Source organism: Phoenix dactylifera, unplaced genomic scaffold (genome assembly GCF_009389715.1).
Source record: "Phoenix dactylifera cultivar Barhee BC4 unplaced genomic scaffold, palm_55x_up_171113_PBpolish2nd_filt_p 001872F, whole genome shotgun sequence".
NCBI classification, from domain to species: domain Eukaryota; kingdom Viridiplantae; phylum Streptophyta; class Magnoliopsida; order Arecales; family Arecaceae; genus Phoenix; species Phoenix dactylifera.
The window spans coordinates 10,656-32,803 of record NW_024069162.1 but is presented as its reverse complement, the minus strand read 5'-3'; the positions used below and the strand labels follow the sequence as shown (position 1 = coordinate 32,803).

Below are 22,148 nucleotides of genomic sequence, written 5' to 3'. Positions count from 1 at the left end.
GTGATACCTAATCGAAAGAGAAGAACATGATGATGGAGAAAAGCTTTCCAAAATTTCCACAACCACATCTTACTTTAATTTGCATCAATGTACACCTCTTCAGAATCTCCTTATGAGCTTCACCCTTGGTTTTATCAAATGATTGTTATGATGACCTGACATATTTGCCCCTCAGGAAATCTTAACTTTTCTCGATAATGGAAGATCACTTAATCTTTTATAATACCAGTGACAGTCCTTTATTTTCAATCTCTCTCTCTCTCTCTCTCTGAGTATGTGTGTGCGAGTGAGGGAGAGGAGAGGGGAGGGGGGGTGGGGGGAGAGGAGGAGCAAGTGACTGAGTGAAACATCAAGATGGGTTCCAACTCATAACATCAATTACTGCATACTACTATGCCAGCGTTTCATATAACATAGGGAAGATTTCCATCAAAAAACATACACCATAAAACACATCAATTCAAGCAAGACAAAAGGTTTGATGTGTTGATTAGGTAATCTAAAGAGCTTAGGAACCTAGTCTTTGTGCTCCAGTTGCTCGAAAACATCAAAACGTTCCACTGTAAGGCCTTCTCTTTCCTGCACCATTCAGCCCAAAAAGAATTTGTCAGCCATGATATGAAACCATCTAAAATACTGCTATTTGTAGAAGAGAGAGAAGGGTGCCACGACGCTTACAAGTGGAAGGGCAACTGTTCTCACTGCTCCAATGTTATCAGAGGTTGAAACACTTGTCGAGCAGCGTGGGTCGCACTTAGCCCACTATAATTTGCGGATCAAGAGGGGATAAAAAGAAAAGCGCAAAATATAAGACAGAAATAAGAAATAGTTATGGGTCAATACCAGCTAATTAATGTCTTGTTATTTGGAAACCAATGTCAATAGGGTATCTTACATTCTTTGCAGCCATGCTAAATGCTTCTCGATGAGGAATGTCAGGTTTGGCAGATTTTATACGCTGTATTTCCTCCCTGTCATGATTAAAGAATTCTGTTGATTCTAAATGAAGCTATAAAATGAACAATGTGGTTGGTTGCACTCCCAATAATGATCTCGCATGCATTTTTTTTGCTGGAATTGCTCACAAGGGCACCAATTTTAGTGATTTGAGTTTGAGTAATTGGCCTATTCCATAACTTAGTAAGCTTCCAATTGAAGCATCATAACTGTTTGGCTAGCCAAAAACACACTCCAATGTTAAGTAAACCAACAAAACATATTTTGTCTCCTCCCATATGTATATATATATATATATATATATATGTATATATAAAGACAGCAAAGCATGTTTCATTCGACAACCTCAGAAGGCCAAAAACTTTAAAATAATAACAGAACAATTAATCACACAACTTAATGGATAAATTCTTTCATCGGATGCAATAGAAAGATTGCCAATATTAATGGTGCATTGAAGGATGCTACCATGAAGGCTTAATTTTGTTGGATCCAGGATCTCTATATGAAGAAGTTGAACTAAGGGTTTGTTAAAATCACATTATAGTTTTTCAGCATTCGGACCATATATTTCATTTAGCCAGTTTGAGGTCGGGCATTCTGATTCATAATGAACTAGGGAAAGTCCTAGTTCATTAGGAGCAGGCTCTCATGTAAATTTCAGAAGAAAAGGAACAATGAAAGACAAGTAAGTGGAAACTTGTATAGGAAGATAATTAGAATGCATGCCAAAATACTGGATGAAAACAATATATAGTTTAATTATCTGATCCTCAGATTATATAGAATCATGTTGCATATGAGTTAGATTGGTTGAAACTTACAGTCCATGAAATTGATTATGAAAAAAAATCAAGTCCCCAAAGCCTACTGGCCTTGTTATTTAATATTCGACTGCTATTTCACCTTGGCGTTTTCACCAAAAATGGCAACGATGAGATATAATTTATGGCCGATTGCATTTTGTGGCTCGAGAGCCTCTTACTTACAGCATGGCTCTCGGCAGACTTGTCAGCTGAGTTATGCGAGGATGTTTATAATGAGCTCAAAACCAATTAATGGTAAGCTTATCCATGTTGTGTGCACTACCGGGAAGCAAATTAACAGTACAAGTAGTAATGTGACATCTTTGTTTCTTACTTCATGAAGCGATTGTAAGCTGAAGGAAGTCGGTGTTTCTTCTCCGGAGCTGCCATAAAAAAAATCAACCAAAATAGATAGCAGAATAGATCATAGCCATGGAAAACAGCAGAAATATAGAAAAAAATAGAGATATATTACGTTTCACAACAAATGGTGCTTTGGGGATCAATTGTTCGCTTGACGTCGATGAAGACGGTAGCGAAGGCTGAACCCTCCTACAGTCGCTGCAGGAACCCTAATTGACAGTGAAAAGCAATAGCACATGAAATTAAACACCTCTATCTCTCTCTTACTGGGAGGCAGATTAAAAGTATTATGATCAAAAAATATAAAAAGGGAACCAGTACGCCGATGACCTAGCGTTATCTAGCCCCGGATATCAGTGCTGTCCATAGAAGTTAGCATTGGCACTGATACAAATGAGTGCCTTCTTTTAAATAGAGAGAATATGGGATTATGAAGGTCTATCATGATGACATAGAAGTGATAGCGAACTACAATGCAACTTAGCGAAGAAAAGCTAATTGAAAAGAAAAAGGAAAAGAAAACTTATGGAAAAAAAAAATCAAGCTGTAAACTATTAAGCAACTCTATGTAGTAAGTCATTTCTTAGAGAGAGAAAAAAAAAAGAAATAAAAACTATGTAGTGTGCTGCATAGGTCATTATTAAACTCCTGGTTCATATTAGGATATGTCGATCCATTTTGCACCATCTTTATCGGATTCTGAATCACAGAAATTAGTATTTCTGTTACGCATAACCATGAAGTCAACACGATATTAGAAGCATCAGGTTAGTTTTAGCAGTAATGGGTGAAAGAGATAAGGAAGACTGCGCGAGGTAAACAAACCTGAAATGTCATCTGGTGGTCAGCGGGGCAAAGGGATTGCATCATGGGTCTGGGGCTAAGGAAGGAGAGATGATTACAATGGCCACATTTCACAGTCACTGTGTCCATAAGCCGTTTGCATGGCACCCCTACCTGCAACCACCAAAGATGCCTTCAAGACATGAGAGCTGCTTAATTTGGAGGGGGTATATGTACAGCATTCCCAGATCATGATTTCTCTTCAGAGGTTCCTATTTCCAAGCAAGTTCCACATTTTTCCCACAAGGTAAGAGAGTAGAGATTTTTCTTCACACACGCACACACACACAGAGAGAGAGAGGCTAGAGCATCGAGTTATCAATATGATGGATTTTCTTTCAGAGGGCAAGAAGAAATCTCAAGCTGGCAACTGCAATTCCTTAGCTGGGTGATCTAAACTAGGACGGTACTAACAAAACAAAGATGAGTATAGTTTCAAATAGGCCTTCCCATGTCCACTGTCTAGGCTAGAAGATGAAAGTGAAAGAAGAAGAAGAAGAAGAAGAAGAAGAAGAAGTATGCTCTTAAGATGCAAAACAAGCAGATGAGAAAACTGAAGTGGATGAAATAAAAAGAAAATATATGTTGAAAGCAACTGAAAAGGCAATCAGAAGTACTTCTCATATTTCTACATGATATATTAAACGTCAAAAGCCACGGTCAAATTGTTGAAGAAAATTCACCTTCATAAATACAACTCTAAAAATTTAATAGGAGAAATGAGCTTCAAGGGTGTACACCTATGACGCAAGAGGAAGATAAATTAGGTGGAAAACAAGAAATATATGTGGAGAGAGGAAAGGAGAAGGCGATCGTATTGATAATTCTCAAAAACTTTTCAAACTTTGCTTCTTATATATCAACTACATACAATAAAACTAATCACATATAGTAGATGAAGTTCGATGGCTTTCTTTCATCCGTAGATATATCTAAGAACTTCATGGGCTGGTCTCCATGTTTGTGAACTGAAGAGATTACCGCAAGAACAGTGTTGCAGTAGGTGCAACGGATGTAGCATAAATGCTCGGTGGGAGAAACCAAATCCATTAGAAGCACTGGTAGAAGAAGGAAGACGAGATGAAGAGCAGCTATGAAGAGGAGAATGGGGGGAGTGGTGGAGATGGAAAAGAAGGAAGATTCCAAGGGAAAATCTACATAGCGACTAGGGTTTCCATTCCAGCAATAATGCTCGGGGGAACCCACACACATGGAACGTACGGCCGTGCCCACTCGGGCTACTAGAAAACAAGGGCTATACGGCCTGCTATTTCTTGCGAGATATGTCTCCAAAAAAGTAAAAGATGAGGGACTCGACTTTTTTTTGCTTGGAGAAGCAGTTACTTGTTTAGGGGAAGAGAGACTTCTTTTTAACCTTTTACATGACTTAAAATAAGATCTGCTAATGGATCGATGCAGGTTAAATTTCTTGGCAGCACATTTATGATCCTCGTGATTGATGGAATAATTTAAGAAACATGTTCAGCAAGAGCTTGCGAGGCTGTCGGACCAAATAATGGAAGTTTGATCAATATCCATGTGGCCTTTCTAAATGCTTGAGCATACAAACAGGAGATATGGGTAATTAAGGCGTAAATTGCTCAATCTTATTGTGCTGGCTTTTTGGGTCTTTGAGAAAATAACAAAGTTGAGATTTTAAATGCCTTAAGCCCCGTTTGGGATTGCTCTTGGCAGTAAGGCTTTTAGAACTTTTAGAAGTAGAGCTTTCAAAAAGTAGAGCTTTTGTAAAAAGCTAGTTGCTGTTTGGTTACTATATTTCTAAAGTGTTGCGAAAGGTTTAACATATATTTGGTAATCAAAATAAAATAAGAAAATACTTTTGGTATGATAAAATGACAATAAAGAATATTGCATAGTATTGCATAGTGGAGTATAATACAACACAATATTACATATTATTATATATTATAATATTATTATAATATAGTATAATATAATATTGAATATTGTAGCATAACAATATAACATAATATGATATAATATAATAATAATATAATATAATATAATATAATAATATAATGGATTAGAATCTAATCTAATAATACACTATAATATAATAGAATAGAATATAATGTAACATAATATAATATATTATTTTGTTACATTATTAATAGTATATTATAACAATATATTACATTATCATAATATAGCTATTACCATAATAATATAATATTATTGTAATATAATAGAATAATACAATATAATATAACATAATATTTTATTAATTTATTATTATATTATATTATATTTATATTATAATAATATATTATGATATGATATGATATAATATAAGATGTAAATATGAGATTTGTTGGTCGGTATTTTCGTCATCAGAAAAATTTTACTAAAACTAAAACGACATTGGTCAGAAAGCACTTTTGGAAAGAAGCTCCAAAATAGAGCTTTTTTCAAATAGATGTTTTGAGTTTTCTCACAAAGTTAAAACAGCTTTTCAATTTTTTACCAAATTCTAGTATACCATTCAAAATTTTTTTTGGAGGGCCAGAAAGTACTTTCTAGCCTACCAAGTTTTGCCAAACAAGACTTTAGAGCGTTAGTAATTGGCTCGCTAACCATGGCAAGTCGGCAAGTACTTTCAAAAAAAGTGGAGAACAAACTTTCTTGTGGATATCATGCCACTAATGCATTCTAATACATAAACATGGTTACATGCATAAAAATAAGAAAGGTAGTATATATTTTTGCTCATTGAAATTTAATCGACGGCTTTATAAGAATAGAAGACATGAAAAATGGTAGCATGAACATGACAGGTGTAGCAAGTTGTGCGTCGGCATCATATTTTCTAACTTTTATTGTAGTGAGACATAAAATTAGAGAATCAGCAGCCAAAACAATGATTAATGCTTATGGCAATAATTTGTTTTCTTTTGAAAGCAAGGTTCGCCGTACCGGTACCGAACCCCGTACCGGTGCCGCACTAGTATAAACGTACCGAGTGTCGGTACGGTACGGTATGCTCGGTACCGACCGTACCGACATTGGTGTACCGATATCGGTACCCATCGGTACGGGTACGGTACGCTCGGTACCGACCGGTACTGACCGGTACAGCGAACCTTGCTACTAACTAAGTAGAGTTCTTCACCTACCTATGTGCATTTGCGACGATAATGATCTAGAACAAGTGCGAAGACCAGGTAAGCATTTTCATGTTCCATCCATCTTTTATGGAGTCAAATTTTATGCATCAAATACAAATTATTCTCCCTTCCCTGAAAACCTAACATTCAGAAGTCAAGTTGAAGTCACAGTAAAGAAAAACCCTAAACAAGAAGATAGGTGCATCGAGAGCTTGGATATATGATAATCAATTGGAGAGCTGGCAAGAAAAATACCTAGCAGAATTCAATCATACAAGATTCATCTAAAACTAAAAGAGGTGTCACCGAAAGTGGAAAAAAAAGAGGAAATTTATGATAAAAAATCCATTCATCACTAATTTCAGAGATTTCGTTACTTATTCTTTCAAAGGCGACTACCTTTCTCTCTTCAAAAAGATACAAAGATACTCTCCTAACTCCATTTCTGATCATCTGCTTTGGAGATCGGTTAGCTCCAAAGCTCTTCAGGAAGGAGTTTATACAGAGATTTCAACATTGGAGGTATGATTTCAGCATAAGCAAAACTTATGTGGAAATGCTGCATTCCAGACCAGGTCATATTTGTCAATTGTTAGCAGTTCACTATCCAATTCTCACAGCACAAAATCTTAGAACAAGGAGTTCAACAGCATCAAACTTCTGTGTTCTTTGCAATCTGCATAATAAAATGGTGTATCATCTTAATCTTCATTGCAGATTTACTTGAGCTACTGCAAAAAGATAGGCAAGGGTTTTAGGATAGTGGAACTTCCTTAGACAGCGAAGGAATTATGGACATCTAGTAGGAAAAGAGAAATCAGTAACAAATGGAATTATGATCGAGCAAGTCAAGTTCCTAGCCACTGACTGGACAAGGTTTGCCAATCACAATCCTTCAGGAGTTCAGACCTACTTCTTATACTTGAAAACTTAGCTATGTGCCTTGATAGGGGCAAATTTATGTTCTTCGTTCTCCTTCGCCATTCTTCTCTTTCTCCTTTATTCTTCATTTCCTTACTCTTTTTTCTACTCTTCTTCTCCTTTTTTCGTTTTTCTTGGGACTTCTTTTAGGCTACTAGTCCTATCTTTCCTTTCCTCAATGAAAGCAGTTGAGCGCCTCACTCGACCATTTTCCTCAAAATGAAATTAAATTGCAAGACCACATATGGAATTAGGATGCACTTTATAAAGACACCATATATATACTCCATGTCAGACCCTTACAGTGAAAAAGAAAGTGAAGTATGTACTATGTAGTTTCCAAGCAGAGCCTTCTGCCTGCAAAAGTTTCCTAAAGCAGAGCCCTCTGCCTGCAAAAGTTTCCCAATGAATCATAATTTCATCTTGCAATTTCTTGCCAAGACTTTTACATGACTTGTACCAGACGCATTAAACAAAGGCTATTTCTCTTGCATTATCCCTAGAAATCTTAGTAAAAAAAAAATGTCAGTAATCTTCTATTCTCTCTGTCTGCCTCATGCAATACAACTTTCCCTCAGGGAAAGACCGCATTTTTTTTTGGTTATTACCTATACAAGAAAACTTGCTCACGACAATGATAAGCATTTTTCTACAGCTTCACCCTTTTGTGGCTGAATTCTACAACAAATTACTCAGAAATAACATAGGGAGATTCCTGATGATATTAAATAATTAAAATCAAAAACCAATAAACAAATGATAAAATACAGGAAAGACAAGTGAGATTAAGAATTTTAGATCAGCATTAAACAAAAAAGGATCATTAAGAACTTGCTCACGGCCTCTCCTAGATAATCCACCATGGTTCCTATCCTATGTAGCATGTGTAAACTGAGACTCACCGGTGTATTGAAGACCATCTTGTGTTTGTCTCGTAAACAATAGTCTCCTATCCACCTCTCCCTCCATGACCAGCAGATTTATGACCACCAGAACTGTCATCGTTGCTGCTCTAGAACTCCTCAACACTCTCCATTGGGGCTGCAGGTGCTTTTTGTTTTCCTTTTTTAGGGTGCCTTCTTATTCTTTGTGCGCCTCTCTGCCTGGTTATGTCGTCCTCCTGACCGAGTCAACTGGGCAGCATAGTGGCCTCATCTAACCATCTCTCGATCATATCTCTGAGAGAATATCTCGAACAAGGAGTCATGTGGTGACTGGCTCCTCTGTGGTTGTGTCCGATTATTTGTAGGAATGCGTGGAATATTGCGCTTAGCCCATTGCCCTGCATCGACCCTAGTCTCGTTGGCTACGAAGCTGGTCGATCGTGGAGGCGATCCTACCTCGTCAAGCTCCGGCTCTTGCTGCTGGCCTACAAGCCATCCTATCATAGGATCATCCTCATCATCAATGAAAGCACTATGGATCGAATCTATATACTTGAGCTTAGAGCTGATCAAAATCCGGGCTGGGCCGGGCTCGGGCCGGGCTCTACAGCGGAAATTAGGCCCGATGGTCTTGCCAAGGCCCGGCCCCCGACTGTCGGGCTTAAATTTTTGTCCAGGCCCGACCCGACTTTATAAATCTGGTTCTAGGCCCGTCTAGCCCGGCACGACCCGACAGGCCCGATTTTTTCTTTATTTGGAATCTGAAAATGGGCCAGAATGGCCCGACCAGGCCCGACCCGATTTTTTTGGTCGGGCCGCTTTTCCTGCCCAGGCTCGACCCATGGGCCTTTTTTTAATGCCCAAGTCCGAAAAATTTTGGGCCGGGCTGGGCGGGCCAGAAGGCCCGTGATCAGCTCTACTTGAGCTCCACTTTCTTCTGAATGCACTTTAGCCTCAACCTTATACTGTAGTGAACCTATATAAGATCATTGAGGCGCTTTTGTATCACACCGTTCCTCAGCTTGCTGTGGGTGAGAACGAAAGTGGATCAGTTGCGCTCACAACCATTTGAGGAGACTGTCTAGAAGAGGATCCAGATAGCTACCCTCTTAAGATTTTTTACAGACAACCCAAAATGAATCCACCATTCAACTGCAAAAATATTGAAGAAAAATAGATATAAGATAGTACAGATCCGATCCATAGTAACATAACAGGTAACCATTTAACGCCACATAAATGTCCTAATGTGTAATATACCTAGATTCATACTTGTTTTACTCACGACAGCTGCCCGCAGTCCAAAACTGTCGCTGCCCTCTCTAAATAATTTGGTCTGTGAAAAAGAACCGTGTTGTACTATGTTAATAATAAAAGATATCAATTAATTTACCTATATTCTTAAATTAAGTTACCTCTTCTAAATATAGGATCGCGATTTCTAGATCAGGCTCCATCTTGTAAATGACGTTATGCAGAGCGGCCTGAAGTTCGTAATCCATACTAATTCCAGTTATGTTGTACTAGAACCGAGGATTTAAGTAGTATGCTGCACATAGAGAAGACCGTCTTAGTAAAATGAACAAGTATAGGAGCAGTCTAATTTTCAATGTTCTTGCTTACCTGCTAGATGCAAGTCCTTACCTATTTGGTAGTTCCACCGCCGCTCAATGATGTCGATGTACTCCTAGGCATGGGCTAGATCTGCCTCAATGATCTGAGACTTTGCCCTCTCCATACATCTTGTTATCCATGGTCCAAAGCACTTCATACAATGGTCTGATAGCCTTTACTACCGTAGTGGCCCGTCACCAAATTTTTGATAGTGCTCCCTTCAATGCCGTGCTAGGCATATCTACAATTCTGCACTCGAGACTATCAAACTTCTAACATAGGGCTGCTTTCTTCTCAAAAAGACTATCAAGTGCAACATAGTTGGTGAAAAATTGTGTAACTCCTGATCTCAAAATCTCTTTTTCTGCATATCTTCTCATTAGCGAAAGGATCCATGTATGATTATAAATATATCTGGTGATTGTTTGGGCTGTCTCCACTGTCTGCTGCACCCTATGAACCTTAGCAATGTCCATCAACATGAGGTCGATACAATGTGCAACACATGGGGTCCAGAAAATATGTGGTCGCCGCTCCAACAAGGCCTCCCCGACGGCCTTATATTGTGGCCCATTATTAGTGATGACTTGCATGACATTCTCTTCTCCTATCTGATCAATCACTTTCTTCATAAGTTTGAGGATGTACGTGGCGTCGTGCACGTGATCAGAAGCATCAACCGACTTGTAAAAAAAGTCTTGGTATCGTAGTATGTCAGAAATTTGATGATACTCCGCCTGGTAGGACTGGTCCAACCACACACATCACAGTCAGCCTATGTGTGGGCCACTTGCTCTTGTAGAAGGCAATCCATTTCTCTATATCCTCCTTATTACTATCAAGAAGCTCACCGTAGATGTCCTTCGGGCCTACAATATCTACATCGGGACTATGGCAGACCTGTAGTACGTATTGTCTGTCACATTCAATGAGATGTGTCTAAAGTGGAATCAAGATCCAATAGCTCGCCACTTATCATTCTTCTTATCCTTCTTTAGCATTGAGTGACCCCCTGCTGCTTCCCCCTGCTGCTTTGAATCTCTACTAGAGAAGGCACGTGGATCTAAATCATGGATTGCTGCTCCTGGTGGAATCTCTCTGGATGACTTTTTTTTGCTATCAAAAGCCCTCAACATAGATGCAATCCAGCCACCGCCTCTATTGATGGCTTGCCTGACTAAGGTGGTCCTTCTGAACTCTAGATTTGCCCTACTACTCGCAAAACCGGAGCCCAACTCATAATACGAGGGCCCAAATCGAGCCCTATACCTGATCACCTTATCATGCTGCCACTGATCATACAGGCTCGCCTGCATGGCAACCTGGATTTGTCTCCTCGTCATCTGGAGAAGACAGCTTCTCTAACTTCCTGAAGTGATAGAAAGATGGCTCTGCCACTCGGCGGTCCACCTTCTCATTTTTATTAGTAGCACTTTCCTTCACTGCTCTGAAATCAGCAAAGAGCTTCTTCATTAGCTGCTGAACCTCTTGTGGGCATTTGCGACACATAGATACGTCGAGATAACCACCAGCTAAGTGCTGCTTCAATCTGGTTACCCCTTCCTTAAACTCTGTGTTGCACCAGTTGCGCTGCCAATGGTGCCGGCCAAATAGCATTGGCCCATGCTCCAAGCTAATATCACGCTCTGGGTCCTTTTTTCTTGATGGCTTCATTCCTGCTGGTTTATCAAGTACGCCAGTTTATCTCATACATAACCTTATCTTTTATTTTTTTATTTTTTTATATATTTTTAATAATTTTTATTTTTAAAAATATTTATATATCATAATTTTAGAAAACTATGCTTTTTACATCAGAAATTACTTCTAAATTATGTAATACATACTACTAATTTTTCGTAATTTTTGGTATTAATTATTAATTTTTTAAATTTAGAAATAATTTTTAAATATTAATATTTTAAAAATTAATTTTAACTTAGATCTATGTACAATCCAATAATGGATGCTATATATTTTTTTTAAACCCTCAGGCATGCATCAAATACTATTTATTTCTTAATTTTCTTCAAATTTAGGCCTAGGCTACTGTGCGCATGATCGCATCAAAATTTGATGAATGTACATCAAATTTTTATAGAGAGTAGCTTGCATGCCCCTAAATACATTTCTAATTTTATATTTTTTTATTTTTATTTATTTTTAAAAAAATTATCCTTTTTAATCCAAAAATAAATTTTTAATTTTTAAAAATTATATATAATCTGAAAATTAAAAATTTTTATGTCAACGTATACATCGTCCATAGATATACAACATATAAAAAAATCAAACCCAAATCAAAAAATTTGGTATGATCTCCTCTTATTTTGTAATTTTTGAGCTATTTTTCAAGCCCCGCCTTCCAAAAAAAAGGAAGGAGATAGGAAAGAGAAAGCACACCTTATTTAGCCTTGGCTCTGTATGGACTCACCATTGGAAAGGCCTTCTCGGGCCTTCCCAAACGCTGCTAAAGGGACTTTTAAAGCCCCCAACTATGCCACTGCGTGCCATAATGGCCGCACCAAGTCAATATCGAATCGATCAGAACCGACCGGTTCCGGCTAGTTTTGACCAGAAAAGGATCGGTTCCGGCTGGTCCCTTTGCGGTTCCGGCCCCAATAGGTCGGTTCGGTGCTGTCTGAACCGGACGGTACATCCCAGTTCGGCAGACCATGCTTATTGGGCCTTCATTAAGGCCCAAATTTATGGCCAGCTCCCCTTCTGTCTCATGTCATCTCTCTTCTCCCCTTCTCTTTCTTTTCTCCCCTTTTCTTCTAAGATTCTATCTTTCATTCTTTTCTGATGTTCCCTTGACCTGAAATCTGTTATAATGTATCAGAACCAGGTTAGAACATATGTTTCGCTGCCTGAAAAAAAAAAGTGAGGATGAAAACCTAGCTGCAAATGAAGTACTCTGTCTGTAAGAGTGTTTCTTCTTGTAGTTTTTGGGATGTGTGTCAATCCCACTATCTGTTTGTAGCAGTGCCCTCAAACAAAGCACGTGATGATGTGGAAAGAGGATTGTTGAGGAGCTGATGGTGTTCAATTTCATGTCAGGCTCTGTCAAGGAGTAATTCTACATCTATCATGTCATCCCAGGATTGCTGGATGCTGGAAAGAGCCCACATTTTGTTCTTAATTGAGTGTATTATAGGATGCTGTTTGACAGATCTTTGATGTGAATTACTTGCATTGTAATTATTTGCAACATAATGCAGATCAGGCCAGTGGTATCTCAGTCCAGTGTCAGGTTTGAAATACTTGCACTGAATTACTTGCAATGGTTTGAATTACTTGCATTGTAATTCAGTTCAGGCTAGTTATTTATAACAGGGAATATTTAGTTTACTTTATTTACACCAGGGGTTATAATTTGATTGTAATTTAGCTCATAGTGTTTCTCTTTGTTTGAACAGGAGCAATCTCTAAATGTCATTGTAGGATAACAAATGTTCTTACAAGTGTTGATGCATAGTATTGTCCTTATAAAATTGGATTCATTACAATACAACCATGCTATAACATTGTGTGACTCTGATTTATAAATAGCATAGTTCAAATGGTGAACATAATTATGGCAAAACTATCACCAAAATGATGCCACCATTTCAATTCATTTCACTGGTACACTGTCCATTGACTTAACCTGAAAACAAGCCAGACATTTCCTTTTGTCAATTCAACATTTTCAAACAGCCTAATACTTATGCTAACCTAACATTTTGAATAATCTCACATGTCAAATAAACAAGGCTTGCAAACTTGGTACTGGATACTGTACCAGTACCCGACCGGTAGGTACACTCTATACCGGCTATCAATATGATACATACCCCTCAGTATTGACACTTGAAACAGAGGGTGTACCAAGTCTCAGAACCTATTGCCACGGTATGGTGTGGTAGGCCCCATACCGAATACTATAACCCAGCATCACAAACTTTGCAAAGAACTAAAGAGATGCATTTCCCACTGCCTCCTCATATGAAGCTACTTAAAACAAGCCTTTGATAGTCATTCTGGCATCCCAATTCCCCTTATCACACTCCATTGCCAAGAGGCCACTGTGATCACCCAGGAAGCAAGAAAGAACAATGCAAAACACTTATTTCTGGCTTCGCAGACCCAATTTCATTCTCTAGCTTTCTGTTCTTCTAGATTACCTTGTTGATGAGTTCTACATGGAGAGGTTGGAGGATCATGTCACTTCAAAAAGCCACAATCTGTTTGTCTGCAGCCAAAATTGATATGAGGGAAGGAAAATCAATGGGGTTCAAGCAAGCACCTTACATCATCCATCATGCACCCACAGAAGTTTCGTCCAAGGTTAGCACTAGTCCAAAAGGTCCTCAATGGAGCTCTCTTTCCAAAGATAAAGTATAGGAAGGGGTTGAGCAGAGAAAGGTCGGAGCCTTGGCAGGGACTTTTGCCAAAACTTTGATATGATGGCATGATCTCTTTACTTTGGGTTGACTCTTTCTATCCCCTTCTATCTTTCTCAATCTAGTTCTGGACTTCTTCAAGGTTCCTCACTTTGGGACGAAGTCCTGGTTACTCACTTCAGGTTGAACACGACATAATTGGAGAAGAGGATCACATGAGGGGCATCTGGTTCACTTTCCTTTAAGCACCAAAATGGCCCCCTCAGTAATTAGGGACGAGGGGAATTTTGTGAACAAGGGTGCCTATCAGCCATCACATGGTGGTCACATGATAGGTTACACCCAACAACGCTTGAGGGTTGTGAATGATTGAATCATATTGCAACTAAAAAATAACATCCCATGTTAATTGAAAAACCATGTAAATTCTTTCTTAAGCAAACTGATTGTTGCATGGTTTATTTTGAATGATGCTCTTTATTGCTACTCTAATTTGATTTTTATATTTAGTTTGTATTACTCTTCTATATTTAATTTGTATCACCTATCTCGAAAGACATGACTCACATGAGCCATCAAGTTGACTTGGCTTGAGGAAACTTTTCGAGTAGGTATGTCAAGTCCGAGCATACAGTTTCCATGCTTGATCCAATTTCCAACCTATACCTTCTAAAAAGCAATTATTACTGATCATCCTTATATGAAGAATGACCTAACCAAGTTTCGCAATCTAGGTACCAGACCCCATACCAAGACTCGATATGCCTTTGGTTTGGTACCAATATGATATGATATGCTCGGTACAGGGCATACAGCGAACGTTGGACCTAACTATATCCCGTATTATTTTCATCCAGTTATGTGCCTTTTCAGCAGTAGTTTGTGGAACACTGCTAAAGTAAATAACTTCTAAAGAGATTTTACTGCTTTCTACAAACAACCCATGGGCCTTAAGAAGATCACATCATGGGTGAGGGAGTAACTTAGACTAGGGCATGAATGATCACATCACTTGGTTTACTATTCGGATGCACAGCTTACTGCTTCTTGCCTCATGTACTTTCCAAGTCACAAAATTATAATATGGCACATCCTTTCTCCTCTTTCAGATTTGCCAGATGACTCATGCATGCAGAGAGCATGCAAGTTAGGAACCAGATGACAATTGTCTTTTATATGAAGAATGCTTCTAGCGTCAGATTACAGATTTAATGGACATTATGCTTCACACACAGAAAAATAAAAGCCTCAAGCTCACCTATTTTGTGAAAATTAAAAGGTGCGCAGATACTCTACTTATGGTAATATAATTACTTTCCAATCTCTCTTTACCTCACCGAGTCGTCCGAGTGCTCCAGAAACACCACCATACAAAGTAGAGAATACTGCATACCATATTTGAGTGTCCATAAAATAAACCTGCATAAATCTTGAGCAGCTCATATACATTTCTTCATTGAGGGTTGACATATTGCTTTCCCATCAAAACTAAAACAAAGATGATATACTATAACAATTCAATAGGTAGATGCAGTCATGAAATTACCAAGATCACAGGGGCCCAGAGTGAGATAGCAGCTCCAATGTTCTTTTGAGCTGTGTGGATAAGAAAATCAGTACCATTAATAATTCCTAATCTGAGAGAAGTTGAATCAACTTTAGAGAAAAAAGATACAGATACCATTAGGGAAAAATTCATGCCACGCATACTGAACATTATGAACATTAAGTATATCTTTTGTTGGCTTGACGAGAGGTTTTATCTGTAAGAACAAAAGACATTTAATAAGCAAAAAAAATACGAACACTGAATTTAGAACTGCTTAACATAATGATCTCTAATGGAGTGTATGCTCAAAACTCAAAAGGAGGAAAAACTACCTGGACATAATAGCTGAATGCAAATTTGGAACCCAACAGCAACATCCAGAACAAAGTATACCTAAAAAGAAAAGACGCCAATAGCAGAACCGAAAAGAGATTAAAAACTCATAATAACATTAAGAATTTAATTTCCCACAGAAACTCACTTGAAAAGGGCAAATTGACTTTCATGCATGCCCCGTCCAATATAAATTCGTGGCTGCAAATTAATAATGCATCAATGCATTTAGCAAATGCTATTGAGACATCTAAATATTTAGAGCAAAAAGGCAGAATTTAAAGAAGAAAAGAATTTAGAGAATGCAGAAGAAAAGACAATCATGACATCAATGGTATATGATGCAACAAAGGCAGAATTTAAGTTCATCTTAATTGTTTTGAATGGGGAATTGAGCTTAGTGTTCCCAGTAGTCACCCTTTGGCTTTTCTAGTTCTCCTCTTTCATTCTTTGTCTTTTTTAAAAATCCAACCATGAAATATTTTTTTAAGCACCTAAGGAGGAATAGGCTATTATTGAACAAACCAATAAGTTCTGACAAAGATGGAAACTATCAGATCTCATATGCATCATCATAAAGGCAATAACTTATCCTTCACATTTTCCCCAGAAATTTGAATAATTTTTCTTCTATTCATAGGAGAAAAAGGCATTCTCTGCCCTTTCTCATCAATTTCAGATTCTCAATAACACTGTCCAAAGAAAGCTAGGAGGCATCTGAAAGATTCAAAGTGATTTATAATATCGTTGTGCTTGTTCATGCATGTAGATGTGCATAGTTATATATGAAAATTGCATTCTTTGCATATGACCCTTCCTATATAGACAAATTGCATAGAAGGACGACCTCTTCCTCTATGGATAGATTTCATAAAAAGATCTCTCTTTTACATATTTGCTGATCAAAACCTTCCTTTTCTTGGAAATTCCCCAATACATTAACTATTATTAAGATTTTTTCAATTATAATAAAAACAAGCTTTGAGATGACGAGATGGTACCTGAGACCACCATAGAAGTAACCTGACGGTATGCCAATCCGACTTTTCTATTTATCCTCGAAACATTGGAAATATAAACAAAATTCCTGCTAGTAAATTTGGAAGCATGTATAGCATGACAGCCATGACATATAAAGGTCGTAAGCCTTTCACTTCAGGAAGCCACTTATCCAGATATTTCACTGGAATACTGATTTCTGGCCAGGACTGAATATAGAAAAGAGGAAGGGCTATGGTCCATGCAAGACTAACTAGTATCTTGAGAACATTTCTCAGTGCATCAGTAAATTTCCATCTACAGTAGCCTGGAAAGTTCAAAACAAGGTCCAAAACACCTACCAACAACATAGGACAAGAAAAATTTAATCCAAGCAGTCAGGTGTTTCAATGCCAGAAAGCGAAGATTACTAATTTAAAGAGCAAAGCAATTTGTATATTAAGTTCTGAAGTCTACCTACCAGAGCATTCTGCGTCAGCACATTAACCATATATCAAGCATTAGAAACATAGAATTTTCATGAGATTATGTCAAGCATGCAACAAAAAAAGAGGCTAATTTTTGTTTCTGGAAAAGAAATCTCCTGCAATGTTTATTAGAAAAATAATATACAGAAAACCAAATGGCGACTAACTTAATAATAGGTGAATTAAATCTGATTTCAAATTAGTTGTTAAGCTACATAGTGTTTGATGACCAGATAAGTTGCATGAGTTGTTTCACTACATGGTGTCTGATGACTGGTAGGAGTAAATGGAAAGCATGTATTTGGTGACCAAGTCTCCACATAAAGCACCTGATAAGTTGCATGATTATTTTGATAGAAAGCACAGTGTTAATCAAAACAGATAAGTCAGGAGATGTAGATTCAACACATTCAGGGTTAACTATTTCAGGATTAACTATTCCAGCAACTTATCTGGTCATCTATATCTCCTAATCATGCAACTCATTCAGGGATTTGTTTGATGCAACTTATCTCCTAATAGTCAAAGAACCACTTTCAAGCATGTATTTGGAAATAATTCAAAGGTTAACAATCCATGCAACTTATCTGGTCATGTATACCTTATCAACAGAGGAAGAGAGGGGAGGGGGGGGAGAGGGAGGCATACCTTATCAGCGGCAATGATAGAACCCTAACCCTAGTTGCATCATCGTCGTTGCAAAACTCTAGCCCTAGTCAATCTCATCATCGTGGAGCCAAACTTGCACTGACATTGTTCTCACAAAGCATAGAGAGATGGGAGAGGGGAATGGAAGATTGGGAGAGGATAATCGAGAAGTAAGGAGAGCGAGCGTAAGGAGAATCGAGAGATTAGGAGAGAAGGAGAGAGGAATTGAGACCTTAGAACATCCATTATCCAACATAAATAGGATCTCTACAACTAAAACATTTACCTAAAGAATTTCTGGTGATATGAGCCTTATGTTGCATATGGTGATAGTTACTAGGGTATTTCAAGGTTTGTTCTAGTAAAAAAAAGTGTATTTCAATTCAATGGTCTAAATTCATCAGGATATTTGCACTCTTTTTCTTATAAGCGCTATAAGATCACAATATGATCATTGTATGGTCATTGAGTAGAAAGTTGATATTTTATTGTTGGAAAAATATTTTTGAAGTCTTCGGGTAGAGTTATCTGCCAATTAGTAATTATTTATTTCAGTGAAGGAACTCCACATCTTCTCTCATTTTTGAAATGGTACCAAGCAAGGACCGCCGAATTGTCCTGAATTGGATGGTTCGGGGCATATTGAAACAGACTGATTGTTTACCAGAATAGTTTGACCTGTCGATATGGTTTCCGAAAAGAACTCTTTTTGGTTAGAAACAGATTGATTGTTTACCAGAATAGTTTGACTGATTGTTCCTCTCCTTCTCTCTCAATTCTTCTCTCCCTCTCTCCTAATCTCTCGATTCTCCTTACCCTCGCTCACCTTATTTCTTGATTCTCCTATCCCGATCTTACATTGCCTCTTCCATCTCTCGATACTCTATAAGAACAATGTTAATGCAATGACGGCTCCACGATGATGACACTGACTAGGGCTAGAGTTTCGCAATAACGATGATGCGTCTAGGGTTACGATACCATTATTGCTATCGATAAGGTATGCCTCCCCTCCTCTCCCTCTCCCTCTCTCTCCTTCTCCCTCTCTCTCCCACTCCCTCTCCCTTCTCTTGATTCCAATATGCCTCGGCTCGATACAATACATACCGAGGTCTGCCGTACCGGCCGGTACGTACCGATACCGTCCTGAATCGGTACCAGATCAGTGTGGAATCCGATACCGGAAGCTTATCGTTGAAGAACCGGTACAGTATCAGTACAGGCCGGTACGGGATCGGTATGCGGATCCCCAAAACTCGGCCATTCAACAGGACCGATACGGGGCCGGTACGGACCGGTACCACCCACCACCGGTATGCCGACGATACTAGTACGGCGGACCTTGATACATACCAATACCATACCGGAGCGGTTGTCGGATGGTAAGACCCCTAGTATTGGTTCGGCACTAGCAAATATTATTTAGTCTTTTTTCTCAAAAGATAAGGGGTATCAATGCTTAAATTTTTTCTTAAGATAATTCTATGTAAAATCTTATATAACACAAAAATTGAAGTTTTAAATACAAAGAAAAACTTAAGCATATATTCCATGTTGAGTTTGCAATAAGATCTGCAATCTCGGTATCGGGTACTATAATGGTATGTTACTGATTCAGTAAAGTATGGATCAATATAGTATGGTATGCAACTCGTACTGAGATAAACCACGATCTCTTTCACTCACTTTTTATCAAGGCAATATCGGATGGTACAGGTTGGTATAGGCCCTTTACAAACCTAAATAGTGTTTTTGTGCCTGTTCTGACCTAGTACAGTATGGCATGCCCCGTATTAGGTGGTTCGAGGCGATACGACAAACATTGGTCTGTAAAGATATGCAAATACAGCTGGTACATTGTTTTTCTTGCTTGTATATACTGTTGAGTATATGGTTTGCATTACTCTACATGCCTTATGCAACTATATATAACAATAACAAATAAGCCAAATAAGATCAGGAAAATTCTATACAGGTTCATCAATTAATGACAATACGTAATTACATATTATTATTTTCCAGCAATTGTTTTGCTCATCTTGAAATCACTTAACATCAACCAGACAAGTTAGAAAATTGATAATTGTCAGAAAATGAACACCTAACCAAGATTTTGAATTTCAGGCACCTCCTAATCTTTCGATAGAATCGGACACCTTGCTGGCCCACCCTATCCCGGTGGCCGTCTCAGTCGAGCATACATCTCTCTCCCCTTCTTCCTTCCTTTCATTCTTTCTTTGTTTGTTTTTTTTTCCTTTTTTCTTTTCTTTTGTTTTCCTTCCTTTTCTTTTCTTCCCCTTTCGTTTATTTCCTTTTTCTTCATCTTTCTTTCCTTTCTATTTTTCCTTTCTTTTTTCTTTTCTCCCTTTCTTCCTATCCTCTTTCGTCTTCTTTCCATGCTTGGATGGGTTTTAGAGTCCCATCCCCACCCAAATTCCCATTTTCTCACAAGCATGGGACGGGACATCTGGGCATGATCATAGGGACACCAATCATCCCACCGGGGTTTAGAACCATGCACATAAGCATATCCAGAGGTTTAATACAAGGTTTCTTCCCATCTATGCCCTATGCTATCTCTTGAAAAATATCCAGGTGATTAACCTTAAATGGTGTCTAGAAAGAAAATATCTATTAGAATTCATTCTTCTATGATAGTTCAATAGTAAGGCATCATGGTGCAAGACCAAGAATGTATCCACATTTAGGTGTCGAACTATATATAAGTGCAGACAAAAGCACAACTAGGGCAGATGTAACAATCCAAAGTAAACATAGGAAGCCATCAGATAGTTATAGTTAATAGCACAGTATTGTTGATCGTTAAAAAATTGTTAGCAATGAAAAGAACAGAAAATGGTATATGCATTAGATACAACTAGAAGTTAAGCAAAGTGCTCATACACTGGAGAAGGTGTAAAAAGGCTGCTGTGATAAACACACTAGATATAGAATGTAGGGTATTCTTTTGAAAAGGTGAAGAATCACTCCAGGCGATGGTAACCATAGCCTGAAAACAGTTCAAATGTTAGACCATTTGTTAGAGCCAAAAATGGTCAAATATTCTTAAGTAAACAAAATTGTACCTGAAGTGCTAGTATAAGGCAGGTCCATAAACGATCAAAACTTCGAAAGATGTGCCAAAATGTTCTAGTCTCAGCAAAATTGATTTTACCAGCGCTTTTATCAGATTTTTTCTGAAACCGTTCTCCCCTCTGCTTGTCACTTGTAGCAGGATAACTGTATAAATCTACACATAAAAGGAGATAGTCACTACTAGTAAGAACATTTCATGTGATACCTGCACTATGGTCTTTGATTCATACGTTTGCTCAAAAAACTCACCATCAACTTGCATGGGCCAACCCAAAGAAAAGCAATCATCTGACCTGAACAATATACAGAAAAAAATCAACAGAAGCCTCAAGCTACTGTGTTTGGAAGTTTACTTGGTGATAAGTCAAACCCCTTACAGACCAGAAGTATTCATTTAGATCATCATAGTTGCACCAAACCGAAAGGGTGGCTTTTCCATTTCTGCTTTTCTTGGCTTCCTAGGAATTCAATGTAGCCATTATTTCAATTAAACCTTTGACAGTGTCCCAATGTAATTGCATGCTTTCTTTAAATAAGTACCTTATCGATCACATGATACAATGGGGTGATAATCTTTTTCAAGAATGCCTCATCATCCCCACCATATGAAGGTCTGACGTTTTCGCCAGTGACAATGCTGACATTTCCAGCCAAGAGACCATGAAGTTCAAATGCCATCTGAAAGAATTTTGAAGCTTCCAATAAGGGCTAAACGGATAGATCCTTATGTGGAACAAGAGTATGTATAGATATTAGAGCAAAGAAAAAGAATCATAAGATCTTACATTATGGAAAATATAACACAGACATTCTGGCATAAAGCGAACATTAGCAGCTTCACCCCAGATTAGAAGATATAGACCCATGTAGAGGATCTTTCTCTGTTGTGCTTCTTGTTGACCTTGACAGAGCCTGAAGCAATAATTTATTCATAAAATAAAAATCTACCAAAGGCCTGAAGGAAGACTGACAAGTGACAATAGTGCAAGTGTTGGTCCATCAGATCTTACCTTAAACTGTGCTTATGCCCCAAAAACCTGCACCATGTTTTGTAGTTTTTAAATAGTTTATTCATGACTGCATCAACAGCTCTATCATCCAGCTTCATTAGAAGAAAATGTTTGGCAGACATCGAAGTGTTAAGACGATGAAGCACAG

At 38.1% G+C, this 22,148-nt stretch overlaps 1 protein-coding gene across 1 annotated transcript; it reads right to left on the bottom strand.

Annotated features, from left to right (window-relative positions):
- Window positions 1-355: 355 nt before the first annotated feature.
- On the bottom strand, window positions 356-22,122 carry LOC120103957 (callose synthase 5-like). The gene is made up of 19 exons (XM_039122912.1): window positions 22,001-22,122; window positions 21,776-21,902; window positions 21,531-21,668; window positions 21,372-21,448; window positions 21,196-21,283; window positions 21,070-21,144; window positions 20,981-20,988; window positions 20,799-20,904; window positions 15,929-15,981; window positions 15,780-15,840; window positions 15,580-15,661; window positions 15,445-15,494; window positions 15,231-15,317; window positions 2,952-3,083; window positions 2,239-2,335; window positions 2,098-2,146; window positions 896-971; window positions 679-762; window positions 356-579 (listed from the first exon to the last, which is right to left on the bottom strand). Exons 1-19 carry the CDS (start codon window positions 22,120-22,122, stop codon window positions 517-519), a joined length of 1,575 nt encoding a protein of 524 aa, XP_038978840.1. The 3' UTR covers window positions 356-516.
- Window positions 22,123-22,148: the final 26 nt, after the last annotated feature.